The 22157-nt window shown below is 44.7% G+C and overlaps 1 protein-coding gene across 1 annotated transcript in view; it reads left to right on the top strand.

The window, feature by feature from the left end:
• BAIAP2L2 (BAR/IMD domain containing adaptor protein 2 like 2) overlaps positions 1 to 22157 on the top strand; it is a 191175-nt gene that overhangs the window by 154865 nt on the left and 14153 nt on the right. The window contains exon 13 of the mRNA XM_075833680.1: positions 228 to 262. Coding sequence (XP_075689795.1) covers positions 228 to 262 — 35 coding nt within the window. The remainder of the gene's footprint in view (positions 1 to 227; positions 263 to 22157) is intronic.

Raw genomic sequence — 22157 nt, 5'->3', positions numbered from 1 at the left:
AAGACATTTTTATGACAAATATAATGTTTTCTGTTGTTCCAACAGTGCATGAAACCATTTCACCCTATGTACAGTCCATGCCATAGAGTCCGATGGCATATAACAAGGCAAAGACAATGTTTTGCAGTGGCGAAATCCTTGCACCTTAGATTTTTACACACATACACCTGCATGTGTTTGTTATGTACATGTGTATCTGTTTCTAACCATGCTGTTTTTGATCACAGAAATCCGGAGGCGGGCGTGGAGATCTGTTTCCCAAGTAAGTCCAGCTAAACTAATTTCTTACAATAATAATGGTAAGGTTACAATTTAGGGTATATTCACACAGGGCAGATACGCTGTAAAAGTATGCAGCGTTTCCAAGCCAGAACCCGTAGGGAATTCCTGCCAAAAAACCAAACCAAATTGTGGTGCAGATTTTTGAGCGGAATCTCTGCTGCGGAAAACTGTGCTGGAAAAAAAAGACAAAGAGACATACTTACCTCCCAGGCTCTGCGATAGCGACACATCCCTCTGTTCTCCATACAGCCTAGCCTCCTGTGAAGACACTGCAGCCCATATGACCGCTGCAGCCTGTGATTGGCTGCAGCAGCCACTTAGGATGAAACGTCATCCCAGGAGGCCGGGCTGCACGGAGAACAGAGGGACGTGTCACTAGAACAATGCCTGGGGATACGTATTGGCTTTTTCATTGATTTTAAATTAAAAAACAAAAGGGTTTATTTATTTTGTGTGGCGGAATCAGTGCGTTTCCTCCGCAAAAGTTGCAGCACTTGGCTATTTGTTGTGGGTTTTAGGTTTCTATTGAATTCAATGGGAAAAACCTGCAACAAAAGAGCAGCGATTCCGCAGTATAAATTGACATACTGTGGATTAAAAAAAAACGCACCACAGGTCAATTTATGAACGTTTTCTCAGCTGAATTTTTCCTCAGCGTGTGCATGAGATTTGTTCAATTCTCATCCACTTTGCTGCTACTGTAATTCGCTACGGAATCTCCGCCCTGAAATCTATTGTGGAAAGTCTGCAGCTAATCCGCCTTGTGTAAACATACCCTTAAAGTATGTTTGTCTCCACCCTATTTTTCTGAAATCTAACAAAGGCAAAAAAAAGAGGTCTTAAACCCATATTCCTTAGGTTTTCAGTAAGGAAAGATGGAAAATAGATTGTTGATGCTGCATGGGATAACTTCTCCATACTGTATCTTTGACATTGGCTTTTTCATATTAGACAAGAATTGACTTAGGCTATGTACATTCACACGACAGTGAAAAACGGGCGTGTTACGGGCGTTTTTATAATGGCTGTTTTCAGAACAATGAAGTTCTATGGGTGTATTCACATGGTCATGAATACCAGCCGTAAGAAAATAGGACATGTCGTATTTTTGGCCATTTTTACGACCAGGCAGCTGCCATAAAAGTCAATGGATCAGTTTTTACTGGATGTTTTTCAGGAATCAATCCTTGTTGTAACGGCCAGTAAAAACTGATCCTGGCTGAGCACACCCCGCACACAGTGCTACTGTTATGGAATTGCAAGTTGAGCGATTCCCCAAAGGCTGCAGGAGACTGCCGGGAGAGAGCGTACAAAAAAAACACGCAACCTCAAATCCGTCACAACTCCGATCCTCAGAGTCTAAGGCTACTCTAAGGTTTTCACCAGAGCCGACCGCAAGGTGGGATGGTCTTTGCTGCATAGAACCCAGGTTGTCTTAGCAGAGTTCAGTGTTGGATAAGAGGTGCAGTGCAGGTGCAATGCAGGCAAACCTGAACAAGATAACCAGCCAGCCAGAGGTAAACGGAAAGTCCAAAACAGAGCAAGGTAAATCAGGTACAGCAGAGGTCAGAACCAACCAGGACAGATAATCAAAATCGGTAAATAAGGGCATAATGAGAGACAAGCCGAGGTCAGTTTTCAAGAAGTCCAGAAGTCAGAAGTACAGGGAGTGTCAGAGCTTGATCAGAACACCAGAAGACTCGGAAAATCACAAGCAAAGACCAGGTGGAGGAAGCCAGATATAAATACAACCCCACACCTAATTGTCAAAAAAACAGAGACAAGAGATAGGCTCAAAGTAAAACAGAACTGCCCAGAAGCTAGAACAGTAGTGCTGTGAATCATGCTGGGCTGGAACAATGAAAAGTGTATGACACTGATTGGTCGCTGATTGGTCAGCCTCATACAATTCTTTACAACACCCACTTGGTCAAAAGTAAAAACACGCCCAGTTGTCTATTGAGAAACTAAATCTAAAATTGCTCATAACTTGCTCAAAAATGATAGTTTTTCAAAATAAAAACCACTGCTGTTATCTACATTACAGCGCCGATCAGATTATGTAGGGGATAGGGCACTTATAATCTGGTGACAGAGCCTCTTTAAGGGAACAGGCGTTTTCCTAACAGTACCCCCCTTTCTATGAGGGGCCACCGAACCCTTAAACCTCGGACTAGGTTTCAAAGGAAACTTTGAATGAAAAATTTTAACTAAACAACTAGCATGTACTCAATGGGCAGGAACCCAAGTTCGTTCTTCTGGCCCTGACCCTTCTAAAATCCACAATCCTCTGAACCTCTATCACCTACCTGAACTGGAGGAGGAGGTTTCCTAAATGGATTAGATGGTGGGACAAAAATTTTTAAGAGAGATTTGTGAAACACATCATGAATTCTAAAAGACAGAGGAAAAGACAAAAAGACACAGGGCTAATAATTTCAACAATTTCATATGGACCAATAAACCTTGGGCAAACTTACATGAAGATACTTTCAGTCACAGATTTTTAGTAGAAAGCCACACCTTTTGACCCACACTAAACACAGGACCCACCGTACATTTTTTGTTAGCATTTTTCTTTTGTATAACTTGGGAGTTCTTCAGGTTCAATTGAACCTGAGCCCAAAATGTGCACAGTTTATTTGATTCATCTTCTACCTCAGGTTTATCACTAGAGGAGGCGGAAAATGAACCAAAACAAGGATGAAAACCATAATTACAGAAAAACGGCGTGGTATCAAGAGACACATGGTGACGATTATTTATAGCAAACTCTGCTAAAGGAAGATATGAGACCCATTCAACCTGGTTATCAGCAATATAATACCTAAGATATTGTTCCAAGGTTTGATTAAAACACTCGGTTTGACCATTGGTCTCAGGGTGAAATGCCGAAGAGAAAGATAGCTAACTGTACACCAAGTTTCTTACAGAAAGCTCTCCAGAAGCTAGCCATAAATTGTACACCTCTATCAGAGACAGAGACTGTATTTGCCGTGATGTTGTTCTGCTGTGTGAACCTGTTATAGAAGGGAGGCATTTCCACTTCTTCCCAGATGTCGTCTCTGGGAGGTTCTTCACCTACAGGCAGACGGGATAACGTATCAGCGTTGACATTAGATTTTCCACTGCGATATTTGATAGTGAAGCAGAAGTTTGCCAATCTCGAAGCCCATCGTTGCTCCAGGGTGCCTAGCCGGGCAGTATCAAGGTATGCTAGAGTGTTGTTGCCCGTGTACACGGCGAATGGTGTAGCCGCCAGGTAATCCTTGAATTTTTCTGTAACGAGAGCCAGGAGCTCTAACTTGAACGAGCTGTAGTTGTTGTCATTCTTTTCAGCACCTCAGAGGATTCGGCTGGCATGGGCAATGACACGTTCTTTGTTATCCCGGACTTGAGACAATACAGCACCTAGGCCTTGGAAGCTGACATCCGTGTAGAGACGGAAAGGTTGACTGTAGTCAGGATACGCCAGGATTGGAGGTTCAGTCAGTAAGGCCTTTAGTGTCTGGAACGCTTCTTCTTGCATGTCCGACCAGTCAATGGAAAGTATTCGGTTATAGTTTTCTTTTGGGCACCCACGCAGGAGTTCTTTGAAGGGTTTTGCTACCTGCGCAAAGTGTGGTATGAAGCGGCGGTAGTAGCCTTCAAAGCCCAGGAAACTTCTGACTTCCTCGATGGTTGTTGTTATCGGCCAGGTCTGTACAGCAGCAACCTTCTCAGGATCAGGTTGGACACCTGCTGCACAGACGACATGTCCCAGATAATTGACTCGTGGTTTCAGTAGGTGACATTTGGAAGGCTTTAACTTTAGGCCATGCTGAATAAGTACCTTGAAGACCTCTGCCAGATGATGGAGATGATCTTGATAGTTGTGGGAGTACACTATGACATCATCAAGGTACAGGAGGATACTCTGGAAGTTGACATGACCGAGGCACCTTTCCATGAGTCTCTGAAACGTGGCAGGGGTGTTACACAGCCCGAATGGCATGCTGTTAAATTCAAACAGTCCCATAGAAGTCGTGAACGCTGCCTTCTCTCTGTCCTCGGGAGCCACAGTGTTAGGAATATTATCAGCAATTACCACTTCCAGCCACAAGAGGCCACTATAACCCACTGAACTTGCCCTTTTCCAAGATGGCCAGCTTTACCTCGGAAGAATCCATCTTGGTTCCTGTTTCCTGTTTGGGCCTATAAATAGGTACTTCCTGAATATAGCCTTTTCTTGAGTATTTGTTTGCTCTTTTCCTTCTGCCTTGCACCTGCTCCTGTTGGAACATCTACCTGCTTGTGTACCGACCCGGCTTCAAATGGCTAGCTGCTTGTGTACCGACCCGGCTTCAACTAACTACTGGCTTGTGTACCGACCCGGCTTCATCTGACTACCTGCTTGTGTACTGACCCGGCTTCATCTGACTACCTGCGTGTGTACCGAACCGTCTTCATCTGACGACCTGCTACATCAATATAGTTGCTCTTCAGCTAAAAGGACCCAGCTTAATACACCAGAATCGTGACAGAATACTCAAGCCCAAAAAATGGATCCTGCCAAAGACATACCTGTTAAGCGACGTGTAGCAGGTTTAAGCACTATATTAATTGAATGCCATAGTGAATTAATATCCCTGAAGAATAGTTTTGCTGCCCTTGAGATACATGTGACTCAGGAGGTTCAAGTCTGTTTGCAAAACATCCGTGATACACATGGTTTTCAGGAATTTATAACTAAATTATCCCAGCAAAAAAGGCGCATTTCCAATTTGGAGAATCGAACCGTTCCACAATCTGCAGCTTCACCGGGTACTCTCCCTCTTCCACCAGCCCGTTTCGGAGGAGATCCCCAAAAGTTTTGTGGATTCATTAGTCAGCATCGGATGCATTTTGAATTATAGGAGTCTAATTTCAGATCTGAAAGATTAAAGGTACGGTGTATCCTTTTGCTTCTCAAAGATGCAGCTTTGGCATGGGCCTCTCCTTATATTGAATGTAGTAGTCCAGTACTGGAGAAACTTGATGACTTCATCACAGCACTGAGACAAAGTTTTGATGATCCAAATCACAGAGATACTGCCGAAAATACATTATTGAGGCTACGTCAGGGGAGACGCTCAGTAGCAGAATATACTGCAGATTTTCGAAGATGGGTTATTGACACCACATGGAATTCTGACGCACAACTATCTTTCTATCGTAAGGGACTTTCTGACCCAATCAAAGATGAATTAGCCCGAGCCGAGACTTCCACAGAACTTGAACCTTTCATTAACCATTGTCTTCGTAGCGATGCTCGACTGATTGAGAGAAGACGAGAAAAGAAAGCTTCCACTTGGAGTTATCCCAGTTATCGTGAACCCATGATCTCAAATTATTCAAGGTACTCTGAGGTTAAATCAACTAATGAACTGGAGACTGAATCTATGCAAGTAGACGCAGTTCACAAACAGAGTCTTGATGAAAGAAGAGCGCAACGGCGCCAGGAGAACTTGTGTCTGCATTGTCGCAAACCTGGACATTATGTGTCAAACTGTCTCAAAAGACCTCAAAAGACAGTAGCTACATTGGCAGATGCTGACCTTTATGACCAGGAGTCTATAATTTCCAGTACGCCTCAGCATGTGTACGCAGTGATCCCTCGTCTGTCCCCCTTAGCAGCAACTGAGAACAAAGAAAACAATAGTTCGCACATCTCCATTCCAATTCGATTCCAAGTTGGGTCTCGTTGGTTTTCCACTTCCGCGATGGTGGATCGTGGGGAGAATGGCAATTTTATGGACATTACGTTTGCTCAGAACAATCAAATTAAATTCAGAGAAAAGCCAACACCAGTATTGATGGAAACCGTAGATGGTTCACCTTTGAGCTCAGGTCCGGTTACTCATGAAACTGAGCAGTTGAACATAGTAATTGAACCAAATCACTGCGAGGCTCTTAACTTCTTGCTTATCTCATCCCCTCAGTTTCCTGTTATTTCGGGGATTCCTTGGTTGACGACACAAAACCCATCTATTAACTGGGAATCAAAGACCATTTCTTTTCCCCAGGAGATTGCTGCTGCTCAGGCCGATTATGTATCCTCTTTCATGAAAATTAGTACTACAATAGCCTCTGTTCTAAAGTGCCAGAACAATTACCACCTGAATATAAAGAATTCTCTGACGTCTGTGATAAGAAAAATGCTGAACAATTACCACCTCACCGGCCATATGAATGCCCGGTGGATTTATTATTTGGAGCAGCTATACCCTTTGGACGTACATAGCCATTAGCCGAACCTGAATTAAAGGTTCTTAAGAAGTACTTAGAAGAAAACTCAGCAAAGGATTTTATTCATGCTTCTACATCTCCAGCAGGGGCACCTATCTTCTTTGTGAAGAAAAAAGACGGTTCCTTAAGACCTTGCATTGATTACAGGGAATTTAATAAAATCACAATCAAGAACCGCTATCCTCTCCCACTTATCTCTGAATTGTTGGAGAGGCTTTCCTCTGCTAAGATCTTCACTAAATTAGACTTACGAGATACGTACAATTTAATCCGAATATGACCAGGTGATGAATGGAAGACTGCTTTTCGAACCAGATATGGACACTATGAATATTTGATAATTCCTTTCGGACTGTGCAATGCCCCTGCAACGTTCCAACATTTCATTAATTAAATTTTTAGGGATTTACTGGACCAATTTGTTGTCATTTAACTTGATGACATATTAATTTTCTCAAATTCCCTAGAAGAGCATCAAGATCAGGTTCGAACTGTGCTAGAGCGTCTTCAGAAACATCAACTATGCATTCAATTGGAAAAATGTGAATTCCATTAGACACAAGTTTTGTTCCTGGGATATATCATTCCACCTCATGGTTTACAAATGGATCCCAGCAAGGTTCAGGCTGTAATAGAATGGCCAATTCCTAGAAACATTAAGGAGGTTCAGAGGTTCATTTCACCTCAAGGTTTACAAATGGATCCCAGCAAGGTTCAGGCTGTAATAGAATGGCCAATTCCTAGAAATGTTAAGGAGGTTCAGAGGTTCATAGAATTTGCCAACTTCTATAGACGCTTCATTAAAGACTTTTCCAAGATTGTTTCTCCAATCACTCCATTAACTAAGAAGGGATCATCCTTTATTTGGTCCCCAGAAGCTGAGAAGGCTTTTCCTGCATTGAAGATGAGGTTTACAACAGCCCCCATCTTGATTTATCCTGATCCAAGGCTCCCTTTTATTATTGAAGCAGATACCTCAGATTCTGCTGTGGGAGCAATATAGTTGCAGAGAGTGGGATAATTTTTTTTATTACACCCATGTGCTTTCTTCTCTCATCAACTGACTGCCCCAGAAAGGAACTATGATGTGGGAAATAAAGAACTGTTGGCCATCATAAGTGCCTTTGCTGAGTGGAGACATCTGTTGCAGGGTGCTGAACATCAAATAATTGAACTGACAGACCATTGGAATTTAGAATATGTCAGGTCTGCAAAGAGACTCTCACCCTGACAAGCCAGATGGAGTATATTTTTAAATCGATTCAACTGCCGACGTTGCTCCTCTACCAGAATCAGTAACTATTACTCCCTGACTATGTAAAGTGTGATCACCCACTTGGATGGTCGTTTCCCAATAGGTACAGTATTTAACGCTTTAGAGTCCCAGATCTCATCAAACACCTGTTTTTCAAGTGTGGTCACCTGAGTCCCAGTGTCCACCAAAGCTTCTAGTGGGACATAATTAAACCGTACAGTTATGTGCAGGCAGGGCGAGAGGAATCTGGATGCCCATTGTGATGATCGCTCCGGACCCTCTGATTCTGCTCCCAAGGGGCGGCCCTCTGCGTCTGGAGTTGCCCGTTTAACTGGTAGCACTGCGATCTGTAGTGTCCAGGATTTTGACAATATGAACAACATGCTCGATCACCACTAGGATTTCTTCCTAGAGAGGACCGTGCAGGACTGGGGCGGCTAGGGCGAGGCTCCGGTGACATGTCCCTGCTTGGTGACGGTCCATGGGGGAACGGAGACTTCTGAACCGTCAGTTCGTTTAAGGTTTGGCAAACTAGGTCAAGAGTCTTGGACATAGTAATAATAATAATAATCTTTATTTATATAGCGCCAACATATTACGCAGCACTTTACAATTTAGAGGGAACATGAAACAAACAATATCAGACATTACATAGTGACAAAGTTCATTTACAGTTCAAACATGGAGAGTGAGGACCCTGCTCGCAAGAGCTTACAATCTATGAGGACATAAGGGAGACACAAAGTGTAATAGTGTTTGTTCTGTACAATGGTCCGGCCATTTTTATACACATGCGGTGGTAACATAAAGCTGCATGAGCCGGTCACCAGCCAGTATCCGTGTATGACGGACATGAAGAGAAGGAGTGTGAGGGAATCTTATTCTGATGACTAATCTAAATGGAGGGCCATGGAAAGGAGTCAGATTAGGGAATGTTATAGGCCTGTCTAAATAGATGTGTTTTCAGTGCACGTTTAAAACTGTGGATATTGGGAATTAATCTGATTGTCTGGGGTAGCACATTCCAGAGAACGGGTGCAGCACGAGAGAAATCCTGGAGACGGTAGTGGGAGGTTCAGATTATGGAGGATTTTAATCTAAGGTCGTTGGCAGAACATAGAGCCCGAGTAGGGTGGTAGACAGAGATGAGGGAGGAGATGTAAGGAGGTGCAGCACTGTGGAGAGCTTTGTGGGTGAGAGTAATAAGTTTGAATTTTATTCGGAAGGGGATGGGCAACCAGTGCAGTGACTGGCACAGATTAGAGGCGTTGGTGTAGCGGTTGGTCATAAAGATGAGCCTGGCTGCTGCATTGAGGATAGATTGGAGAGGGGAGAGTTTAGTGAGGGGAAGACCGACTAGTAATGAGTTACAGTAGTCAAGACGAGAGTGAATCAGAGCAACAATGAGAGTTTTGGCAGTTTCCTCCGTAAGAAAAGAGCGGATTCTGGAGATGTTTTTGAGGTGAAAATGACAGGAGCGTGAAAGTGATTGTATGTGAGGAGTAAAGGAAAGATCTGAGTCAAAAATAACCCCGAGACAGCGGGCGTGCTGCTTAGGAGTTATGATAGTGCCACACACAGAGATGGAGACATCAGGTTTAGGGAGGTTAGTAGATGGTGGGAACACAAGGAGCTCAGTTTTAGAAAGATTCAGTTTCAGATAGAGAGAGGACATGATGTTAGAGACAGCGGACAGACAATCACTGGTGTTCTGTATTAGAGCAGGGGTGATGTCACGGGAAGAGGTATATAATTGGGTGTCATCAGCGTAGAGATGGTACTGGAAGCCAAATCTGCTGATGGTTTGTCCAATAGGAGCTGTGTAGAGAGAAAAGAGGAGTGGACCTAGGACTGATCCCTGAGGAACCCCGATATCAAGGGGAAGAGGAGAAGAAGTGGAACCAGCAAATGACACACTGAATGAGCGGTCAGAGAGATAGGAGGAAAACCAAGAGAGAGCCGCGTCCTTGAGGCCAATAGAGTGGAGCATGTTAAGTAGGAGTTTGTGGTCTACAGTGTCAAAGGCTGCAGAGAGATCCAAAAGAATCAGGAGAGAGGATTTACCGTCCGATTTAGCCGCCAAGAGATCATTTGAGACTTTAGTAAGGGCAGTTTCTGTGGAGTGTAGAGTGCGGAAACCAGATTGTAAGGGGTCAAGAATGGAGTTAGCAGAGAGATAGCGGATAAGGCGATAGTAGACCAAGCGTTCCAGGAGTTTGGAGATGAAGGGCAGATTAGAGACTGGTCGGTAGTTGGCAGCGCTGGATGGGTCAAGTGTTGGTTTTTTCAATAATGGGTTTATAATGGCATGTTTAAAAGCGGAGGGAAAAATACCAGAGGAAAGAGAGAGGTTAAATATTTTAGTGAGGTGACTAGTGACAGCTGGGGAGAGGGACTGGAGGAGGTGTGAGGGGACAGGATCACTAGGGCAGGTAGTAGGACGAGAAGAAGAGAGGAGCCTCGAGACTTCTTCTTCAGTTATTGGGTCAAATGCTGAGAGTGAAGAAGAGGGAGTGCGGGGGGGAAGGGGATCGATGTTACTAGGGGACTGGGAGATAATATCATGCCGGATGTTGTCAATTTTAACTTTAAAATAATTGGCCAGGTCTTCAGCACTGAGATCTGTGATTGGCGTCTGCACTTTAGGACTAAGGAGGGAGTGAAAAGTATCAAAGAGGCGTTTTGGATTATTAGATAGTGTGGAGATGAGAGAAGTGAAATAGACTTGTTTGGCGCGGTGAAGGGCAGAGTTGTAAGATTTGAGCATAAATTTGTAATGGAGGAAATCTGCATCCAAATGCGATTTTCTCCACAGTCGTTCGGCACATCTCAAGCACCGCTGAAGAAAGCGGGATTGAGGCGTGTGCCAGGGTTGTCGTCGTCTTTGTCGGATGGTTCGGAGTGTAGTGGGGGCTGCTTCATCCAATGCATTTTTGAGAGTGTTATTATAAAGTTTGGCAGCCAGATTGGGACAGGAGAGGGAAGAGATAGGGGACAATGAGGACTGTAGACTGTCTATGAGTTTCACAGTGTTAATGGCATGTAGATTTCTGTATGTCTGATACGTAGGGATGACCTGAGGAGGCAGAGAATATTTGATAGTAAAGCAGAGAAGATTGTGGTCAGAAAGCGGGAGAGGAGAGTTAATAAAGTCAGAAACTGAGCAGAGCCGGAAGAAGACCAGGTCAAGTGAATGCCCGTCTTCATGTGTAGGAGAGTTAGTAAGTTGTGACAGACCGAGGGACGAGGTTAAAGATAAAAACTGGGAGGCAGATGAGGAGATTGGGTTATCAATGGGGATGTTGAAGTCACCAATGATGAGTGGGTCTTTCAGAGGATAGAAATTGTGGAAGCCAGGCAGAAAAATGATCCAGGAATTGGCGGGGTGAGCCCGGTGGGCGGTAGAAAACTGCCACTCGGAGGGGAAAAGGGTGAAAGAGTCTGAGGGTGTGGACTTCAAAAGAGGGAAATGTGAGTGAGGGGACCGGGGAATGACCTGGAAAGTGCGGTGTGGGGAAAGAAGTATACCTACTCCTCCACCCTGCCTGTTCTCAGGTCTGGGGGCATGAGAGAACTGGAGACCACCATAAGATAGAGCAGCAGGGGAAGCAGTGTCAGACAGGTGTAGCCATGTTTCTGTAAGAGCCAGAAGGTTGAGAGAGTTAGAAAGGAATAAGTCATGAATAAAGGTGAGTTTGTTGCACACGGACCGATAGTTCCAGAGAGCACAGTTAAAAGAGACAGGAGAAGACATACAAGGAATGGCAAGAAGATTTGCAGGGTTTCTATGTGTGGCAGGTAAGTGGTTGAGCTTGGCAGAAGAAAAGGGAGGCCCAGGGTTGGGAGAGATTTCCCCTGCAGCTAATAGCAGGAGAGAGACAGCAGATGGTTCTGTGATTTATGAGAGCGTTTTTTATGTTGGGCAGTGGGATGAGATGGGTTAAGTTGACTGAGGAAAGTGAATAGTGAATGGGAGCTGTACATGGGTGAGGCCAGGAGAGAAGGACTGATGCGGACTGTTTTTGGGCAAGTCTTAAATGGGCGATAGGATTGAAAATCAAGAGCAGCTATAATGATGAGAGCGGTGGCAAACATGTTTGTTTACAGATAGTTAGAAATCTAATATTGAGAGCGTGGGCTAGTTTGTCTGGTTTGGTAATGCAGCTTACCTGTCACTGACCCTGTGCAACTGCCATGTATAACTGCCAGGACACTTTGACAGTATGACACTTAGACAGAGATGACTTCTGCCGTCGTGCCACCCTGCACGAGTGCCTTCCCCATATGCTATATCTAAATTTATAGGGGAGTAGATGCTCAGATCTAGGCCTAATTAAGCTCGTTCAGCTATTAATCAAATCAACTAGACACATGAGGTGAAAAGCTATGCAGAGATAAACAAACAAACTAGCAGGTCTGGATGATCATAAAACTTAACGACGATCAAACACTTTAACAAAACTTTGAGATAACATTAGACTATATAGCAAGACAGGAAAGCAGAGTACCATAAAATAAAAGTTTCAGCTTTTTGAAATGCAGCTACAGCAGGGATGAGGTTCATGCAGGAATGAAATGGATTATATAGCATAAAATAAAAGTTTCAGCTTTTTGAAATGCAGCTACAGCAGGGATGAGGTTCATGCAGGAATGAAATGGATTATATACCTGTATGAATAGAAGAGAGATGGATGTTAGATCTGTGCCATGTATAACTGCCAGGACACTTTGACAGTATGACACTTAGACAGATGACTTCTGCCGTCGTGCCCCCCTGCACGTATGTACTTGCTCCTGTAGAGGAGACATGGTGGTAGAAGTAGAGGCCTGGGAAGCATGACAGGCCTGAGAGGGCAGGGCATGTGAAGATGGGGGTAGGGTAAAGACTCTACCAGCCAGGTCTGGTAAGCAGGTAGCCGTAGGGTGTCCCCCATAACCTGAATCAGTCCCCAGTACACGCAGTGCCAGGGTTTTAAACTCAGAAAAGGACAACCCAGAGTTCTGGACAGCCAGCATATGGAGTTGGCTCTGCAGCAACCTAGAGTCCACACCCTCAATGAACCTATCCATGATTACACGCTCTATGTCAGCTGGGGCTAGAGCGTCTACTTGGCACACAGCGCTGAAAGCCGTCTGAAGGGCAAGCGCATAGTCCCTGAGGGTCTCATCTGGTCTCTGCCTTCGCTCGTAGAAGTGGAGTCTAACCTCTGTTGGCGACTGAAGTTCAATCTCCTGCTGGAGTTAGTGAAGGATCTGGTGCACGCTGGTCTTGTCAGTGGATGGCCAAGAACTCCACAGCAGGTCCTTCCAGCTGACCCAGAAGGAGCTGTACCTTCTGAATGGGAGTCAGAGAAATAAACTCCAAGGTCCTTAGGATCTTCTCCTTGAATTCCGCGAGGGTATGTGGATCCCCTCTATAGCTCGGCAAGTTGGAGGCTCCGAGGAACACTGGCATCCCAAATGACATAACTGGAGCAGGAACTGGAGGTGCGCTGGCACCCAGAAGTGCAGATATGGCTACCGCAGGAGATGCTGGAGCGCTGATGCCCGGCTGTTCACTGCTGCTTGGATCAAGCATAGCGAAGTAATTTGTGTCGCTGTCCCTTTAAGAATCAATTGGTGTACTGCCGCTTTAAGACGGATGATGCTGCAGCTGTGCACAATGTTTTACAGTCCTTCAAGGTGGTGCAGGAAGCTGAAGAGGACTCCCCTCCAATTAATAGTCTAGACTTAAGATGCCAGGCAGCTGTAGGGGAGGTTTGTTGTGGCACTACTGTCCTCAGCAGGCCTGCAGCTTGTTGCGGAGGAGTGCCGCTCAGTGCAAGATGGCGGCGCCCAGCGACTTCCGGCGCCACTTCCTGATGATCCGGCTGAACACTGCTCCCCTGTGCTGCAGAGGCTGTGCACAAAGGTTCCTCCTGGATGACGTCAATGGAGGCAGCAAGCATGGAATATTAAATACCTATAACTGTATGTGAAGACAAATCAAATCTCCCAAAAGGGAAAAATAATGACACCAAGTACAGTAAGTAACTTGCAAAAAATATAAATTCTTTATTACAATATACATAAGAACATGTTGGCCATCAGGACCTAAAAACCACAGACAATTAAAATATACAATGTGGAGAACATGAGGCTACTCAGAATGGCCTATATTCAACATTCAATAATACCGGACAGGGTCACTATGACAGTCATGCTATAAATGTACAGTACAAGGATAACCGACACCACAAAATGTGTCTCCAAAAAGCATGCTGAAACAGAACAGTGTAATACAGACCCTGTAAAAAATAGTATACACGAGAGACTTGTAGCTAACACTGAAATCTCAGTGTAAATAAAGTGGTATAGAGACCAGGGTATCACCAAAAATCAGAGTAGGTCCCAGAAGCCATACCAACCCGTGTATTGCATATCAAGCCAAAAATGAGCTCCACAGCAAGAGCCCCGAACATGTTGGCCATCAGGACCTAAAAACCACAGACAATTAAAATATACAATGTGGAGAACATGAGGCTACTCAGAATGGCCTATATTCAACATTCAATAATACCGGACAGAGTCACTATGACAGTCATGCTATAAATGTACAGTACAAGGATAACCGACACCACAAAATGTGTCTCCAAAAAGCATGCTGAAACAGAACAATGTAATACAGACCCTGTAAAAAATAGTATACACGAGAGACTTGTAGCTAACACTGAAATCTCAGTGTAAATAAAGTGGTATAGAGATCAGGGTATCACCAAAAATCAGAGTAGGTCCCAGAAGCCATACCAACCCGTGTATTGCATATCAAGCCAAGAATGAGCTCCACAGCAAGAGCCCCGAACATGTTGGCCATCAGGACCTAAAAACCACAGACAATTAAAATATACAATGTGGAGAACATGAGGCTACTCAGAATGGCCTATATTCAACATTCAATAATACCGGACAGGGTCACTATGACAGTCATGCTATAAATGTACAGTACAAGGATAACCGACACCACAAAATGTGTCTCCAAAAAGCATGCTGAAACAGAACAATGTAATACAGACCCTGTAAAAAATAGTATACACGAGAGACTTGTAGCTAACACTGAAATCTCAGTGTAAATAAAGTGGTATAGAGACCAGGGTATCACCAAAAATCAGAGTAGGTCCCAGAAGCCATACCAACCCGTGTATTGCATATCAAGCCAAAAATGAGCTCCACAGCAAGAGCCCCGACGCACGTTTCGCGGTAGCTTTTTCAAGGGGTACACACGCATGGAATATTGGTGGGCGGACCTTGCACTTTGCCACGTGCGGGAAAAGATTAGGGTCGGTTTTAACCCCTGATGTACCGCTCAGGCGGTACAAGATTCTGTGATACGTGGTTAATGGCAGACAGCCAGACAATCTGTTAATCCGCGACTTATGAGAAAAGTCCTTTAGACCGGCACACAGCCAAATCCTGTTCGTGACACCAGAAAAAGCCTTGCGGTATGCAGAGGGAGACCAGATGGTGCATGAGTGGCAGCTGGGACTTTTGGTCCTGCAGATATCACATTGATGTGACGGGTGGTGTGGCTGACCCCTGCATCTCTACCTCTGAACCCACACAGCTTTTGTCAAGGTGCAAGTCTGCAGCAAAGAGACCCCAACTTGGTTGTAACAAGATGGGAAACTTTACTGATGAGGTCCGTGCAGATTAATGGCATATAAATACAGTTCTTTGCAGGATAATAGTAGTAGTACACAGACTTGCAAAGAGGTGTAATATACTTGGTCACAGTTCCCTGAAATGGTATAATTATCTCTAGCTTGAAAAGTGGCTAGGATGATGAGGATAACTATCGGTTGCTATGGGCGATTGACACAGTCCAATATTATGGAATCCACCGAGGGTAGGGCCTTCACAGCTTAGCTCACTGTGGATGGTTTCTTGAGAGGCTTTTACTCACAGTTTGACGCTGGCACGATACCCTCTTGTGGAACGTACAGCAGAACGGATCTCGACATGATAGCCGGAAAGTGCGCACGCTGGCGAAACCATTAAAGGCATAACGCGTTGCAGAGAAGCCTTTGTACAGCATTATCTTCTCTGGCACATAGAACTTAGCAAAACGTGTCCTCCTGGTGTGGACTGGTACAGATTTGGATTAGTCGTATTACTTCGCGGCACCGTGTAACACCGCGAGCGCTCCAAGGCTGGAAACGGATGAAGGTTTTGGGCAAGCGGATACTAGTGAGTTGACTGGCAGCTCCAAGCTTAGAATATTGCTTCTAGATAGGGAACTGGACATATGTGGCCTACTCTAGCCTAAGCTAAAGTTGACTGAATGAACAGACAGCATGTCTGTCTCACCTCATGGCTGAGCTAGCACATGTCTCTCTCAAAACTGGTTTCTGCCGGTTCTGCCCTCTGGGGAGAGAAGGTGGAACTGCTAACTCCTCCCACAGAGCTTGCTGATTGGCTTCAAGTAGAAGCCTGAGGAGTAGCATGTGACCATGTATTTTACTCCTTTACAATGTGAGAATATTTTAACCCTTGCACAACATCACATTTAGGCCTCATTTACACGAACGTGATATACGTCCTTGCGACGCGCATGCTTTTCACGCGGGTCGCACGGACCTATACAAGTCTATGGGGGCATGCAGACAGTCCGTGAGTTTTGCTCAGCGAGAGTGCGCTGAAAAAAACTCACGACATGTTCTAAATTTCTGCGTTTTTCGCGCATCACGCACCCATTGAAATCAATGGGTGCGTGAAAACCACGCAGGTTGCACGGAAGCACTTCCGTGCGACCTGCGTAATTCGCGCAAGAGCTGTCAAACTCTGAATGTAAACAGAAAAGCACCACGTGCTTTTCTGTTTACAAACATCCAAACGGAGTGTCTTAGAGATGAGCGAACCCGGACAACCGAACCGAACTTCACCGGGTTCGTCCGAACTCGTTTTGACCGAACCCGGCAAAAATTTTCCAGTACGCGACGTCAGGAGATAGTCACTGTCCAGGGTGCTGAAAGAGTTAAACTGGTTCAGCACCCTGGACAGTGACTTCCGATCACAATATACATGAACGTGTAAAAAAAAAAGAAGTTCCTACTTACCGAGAACTCCCGGCTTCTTCCTCCAGTCTGATCTACCGGGATGACGATTCAGTCCAAGTGACAGCTGCAGCCAATCACAGGCCAAGCACAGACTTCAGCGGTCACATGGACTGCCGCGTCATCCAGGGAGGTGGGGCCGGATGTCAAGAGAGGGACGCGTCACCAAGGCAACGGCCGGGAGACCGGACTGGAGGAAGCAGGAAGTTCTTGGTAAGTATGAACGTCTTTTTTTTATTCACAGGTTGCTGTATATTGTGATCGGAATTCACTGTCGAGGGTGCTGAAAGAGTTACTACCGATCAGTTAACTCTTTCAGCACCCTGGACAGTGACTATTTCCTGACATCACCTAGCCTCATCTCTATGATGGCGGCTGAGCGAAAATCATGCAGCCGCGCATCATACACTGATGACACACGGAGCTGTCAAGTGCCTTTTGCGCACGCAAAACGCTGCGTTTTTTTGCGTGCGCAAAACGCACACGCTCGTGTAAATGAGGCCTTAGGGTATACATGAGATTTGCAGCAGATAAAAGGAAATGCATATTATTACACACTTGGAACTCACGATACCCAGCAAATACACAGGGATTACATAGAGAGAACTCCTCAGCCACCTGACAACTTACATACAGCAGCTGGGAGACGGTACCGGGACACTGCACATGTACGGGCGCTTCCATAAAACACTGTTTTAAGGTTTCAAAGGAGACCGCACTAGGCTTCTAACTTACAAGATCAGAACCCACTTTCGTAAGATCCGTCAAAGGTTTGGCAATGGAGGAAAAATTATGAATACATTTTTGGTAATAATTAGCAAAACCGAAGATACTCTGCAGGGTTTTTAGTGAAGTGGGTTGAGCCCAATCAAGAATTGCCTGAACCTTAGCGGAGTCCATACGAAAATCATGAGGAGACAGCACATATCCCAAGAAGTTAACTTCCTGAATTCCAAAAATTAATTTTTCAAATTTTGGTTAAAGACAATTTTCCCTCCGTTCCCTGAAGGACGGACCTTAAATGTTGAACATGAGAGGACCAATCGGAAGAAAACACAAAAATATCGTCCAGATACACCACCACAAAGCTTTCAATAAAATTTGTGAAAATATCATTAAACAGGTTTTGAAAAACCACTGGAGCATTACTTAAACCAAAAGGCAAGACCAAATACTCATAATGACCATCTGGAGTATTAAATGCTGTCTTCCACTCATCCCCTTACGAACCAAATTGTAGGCCTCGCGTAAATCTAGTTTAGAGAACCATTTGGCTCCTGAGATCTGATTAAACAGGTCCGGGATGAGTGGTAGAGGATATGGATTCTTAATGGTAATTTTATTAAATTCACCATAGTCGATACAGGGTCTTAAACTGCCATTTTTTTCAACAAAGAAAAAACCTGCACCCATCGGAGAAGTAAATGGACGAATATGACCCTTACGGAGACTGTCTTTAATATAATCTTTCATGGCCTGTCTTTCCAGAGCAGAAAGATTATAAATCCGCCCCTTGGGCACCTTAGAATTAGGGAGAAGTATAATGGGACAGTCATAAGGCCTATGAGGAGGGAGAGATTCAGAAGCGATTTCAGAAAAGACATCCTCAAAATCTTGAATCGCTCAGGCAACGATGGTGTGTTGCAAGGTACATTAGTAGTAGACAAATATATGCAAGAATTATAACATTTAGAATTCCACTTAATCAAATCTGCTTTTACCCAATCAATAACCGGATTATGTGTCTGCAACCATGGAATACCCAATATTACTTCAGAGGGAAAATTTTCTAGAATAAAGAAAGTGATTTGTTCAGTATGCAAAGTACCTACTTCCAATGTAATAGGCAGAGTAGAGAACTTGACTGACCCCTGAGCGAGAGGAGTATTATCAATAGCAGAGACTTTGACTGGGGTACTCAACTGAACAAGGGGGATAGCCAATCTTTTTGCAACCTGAAAATCTAAGAAATTAGCCGCAGAACCACAATCTACAAAATCTTGACCATAAATACAAACATTATTAAACCATATATTAACAGGCAAAATATTTTTAAAAAAATGTGGGAAAAACCTGATTGCCCAGATGGCATTCCTGGGGACCATCTGGGCTTTGAAGTTTTCCAGAGCTGGACGTTCTGGACGCTTGGAACAGTTCCTGAGTGTATGTCCCCGCAATAGTAACACAGTCCCTTACGTTTTCCAAAAAGTCTCCGTTCCTGAGTAGACATAGTGGAGCCCAACTGCATGGGTTCTTGTGCATCAGATGAATGGTTCTCAGCACAGGGAAGGGGCGTAACCATCATTGATCTTTCATTTCTGCGCTCACGTAGTCATCTTTCCAACCGCACAACAAGGGTCATGGTATCCTCTAGAGTCAACGGCACAGGGGAATTTATAAGGAGATCTTTCAAAGTCTTGGAAAGGCCTTGGTAGAATTGGCATCGGAGTGCAGCATCATTCCATTGTGACGAAATAGACCATCGTCTAAATTCTGAACAATATTCTTCGAAAGGACGCAGTCCTTGCTGGAGAAATAACAGATTGGTCTCATCCACTGGAATGATATCTGGTTCTCCATAAATTAAACCTAGGACCGCAAAGAAGGTCTCCACAGAAAAAAGTTCAGGGGCAACAGGTCCCAATGAAAAGGTCCACGTTTGAGGATCACACTGTAAAAGTGAAATGACGATACCCACTCGCTGTTGCTCAGTACCAGAGGAGTTAGGTCTTAGTTGAAAATATAATTTACAGCTCTCCCGAAAATTAACAAACGACTTACGATCACTAGAGAAATTATCAGGTAAGTTCACCTTAGGTTCCACCTGGGTTGTGACTGGAACGACTGCTTGGGCCTGCGTAGTTTCATGCCGTTGGACCCTGACAGCAAGATCTTGTACCAGCAGAGTGAGATCGTGCATCTGATCCACCAGGGCTTGCATAGGTTTCACCGTGAAAGGATAATATTGTCACAATCTGTGGGTATGCGGACCCACTGGGCCATACCGCCGTAGCGGTATAGCAGCTGGCCAGACAGGGTACAAAGTCAATGTCTATAGTTCGGATATAGGTACCTGTGGCAATTCAGACAGTAGCGATGGTTTAGGCTCAGATGGAACTCTGACCCCAGGCAGACAACAGCTGCGGAGAAACACAGCGGGTGTAGTAGGCGACACAACACGACTCCAACTCAATATAGCAATATAGCACAAGAACACGGTAGCACGGGAAACAGGATACAGGTAGCAGGAACGGGAACACTGGAACTGGAAAACACTCAAGGAACCATTTGCAAAGACAGACACGGATAGATATAAACATGCTCAGGCAATGCAGGGAGGGTAGTATACCTACATGAAGAACACCACGAAAAATATCCCCCGGATACATTTATTGTAGTCAAAAGTCAGACTTATTACATAATAGCTTATGGGGAATGAAGCATGGTAGTAACGGTGAACCCGCTGAATAATAGCAAGACCTAAAGTTCGGAGTCTGACACACCAAAATGATTTAAAACAAAGGTTTCTTTATTAAATACATCTAAAAAGTAACATAAATTAAAACAGAGATGAATTCCACAGTGCAGAAAGACAACCAGATCACAAGTACATAATATATCAAAATATATGGGTGATGGGCGACACTGTTTAAATCCAGAAATGCAAAAATACATCAGCAGTATATTACATTTATATGATGTGCATGTTCTGTTACATAAACCAGCAGGAAAAACTATTGAGCAGGAGGACAAATCTATATATATTTTTTGCACATTGAAGGTAGGGTTTGAATAAATATGAATATAAGTTGAAGCGTGTACAGCAGTGTAAATACCCCTGACAAAAGCCAGATAAAGAAATCAGCATTCGTACTATACACACAAAATATATGGCTCAGTTTAAACCCCATAAGCAGAAAGCACAAAGCAAAAATCAAAGCTGTGGCTGTGTTGTCAGCCACAAGTGCAGACAACCACTACCCAATAGGTATAATCTACTTGGAAGACTCGTATTGCTGAAAGTTTACATATGCTGAAAGCGGAGCTCATACCCATTTAAACAGGTCACCGTCTCTGGCGTCACCCCGACGCGCGTTTTGGCCCGGAAGCCTTCGTCTGGGGGTGGTCAATGCAGGGAGGGGCAGAGCCCTTCTTATAGTCCAGGGTAATCTGGGAGCAATAAGCTCAATCTCATACATGTGTGCGCTCTGGCTACTTAAGGCTGGACTGAGCTCACGAGCGCACCCTAGTGGTCACTGCGTTACAGGATGACCGTATGTGCAGACATCTCTGGAGAGAAGGGCGTCAACAGGATTGGAGGAGTTCGTGGTTAGCGACCACGGACGTTACAAATATAAATGGGCTTGTGATTATGTAAGTTGAGCAATTCCCCAAAGGATGCTGGAGACTTCCGGGAGAGAGCGTGCAAATAAAACTTCAACCTCAAATCTGTCACAGGCTACTCTAAGGTTTTTGCCAGAGCTGACCGCAAGGTGGGATGGTCTTTGCTGCATAGAACCCAGGTTGTCTTAGCAGAGTTCAGTCTTGGATAAGAGGTGCAATGCAGGCAAACCTGAACAAGATAACCAGCCAGCCAGAGGGTAAACAGAAATTTTTCTAACAGCTACTTTGAGAACGGAGCCTGGGGAAGCCCCTGACAGCACTGTGAGTAAAGTCAGGGCTGTCAACTATGGAGTCCCCGGCCAGAGAAACGAAAGCTCTCTGGCCGGGGACTCCTGTCTTGGTACTTGGGAAAGCCCTTGATGTCACTGTCCTGTAGATCGCAACCCCCCCTGAAAAGAGCGCCACTGTAGCTCCATATAGGAGCGGAATCCATGGCGGAAAGACTCTGCTCTGCCCGGGGATTCTGATCCAGGAGAAGCCTCCAGCGTCCCCAACGGCAGGGGATTCCGCTCTAAGAGAGAGCCTCTGACATCACTGTTCATACATGGACAGAGACATCAGGTGCTCAGGCTATGAGCGGAATCCCCTGCCAGAGGGATTCTGCTCCTACAGGGAGTTACATAGTTAGTACGGTTGAAAAAAAGCACATGTCCATCAAGTTCACCCAAGGGATGGGAAAAGGGAAGAGATGAAACAAAATTTCTACACATTGACATAGGAGCTGATGTTTTTTTGTCCTAGGAAAATATCGAAGCCTTTTTTAAAGCCATCTACTGTAGATACTGTGACCAGCTCCTGTGATAGGCTATTCCATAGATTCACAGTTCTCACAGTAAAGAAGGCTTGTCGCCTCTGCAGAT

This window comes from Rhinoderma darwinii, chromosome 7, assembly GCF_050947455.1.
Source record: "Rhinoderma darwinii isolate aRhiDar2 chromosome 7, aRhiDar2.hap1, whole genome shotgun sequence".
Lineage (NCBI taxonomy): Eukaryota > Metazoa > Chordata > Amphibia > Anura > Rhinodermatidae > Rhinoderma > Rhinoderma darwinii.
This window is presented reverse-complemented; position numbering and strand designations above follow the sequence as displayed.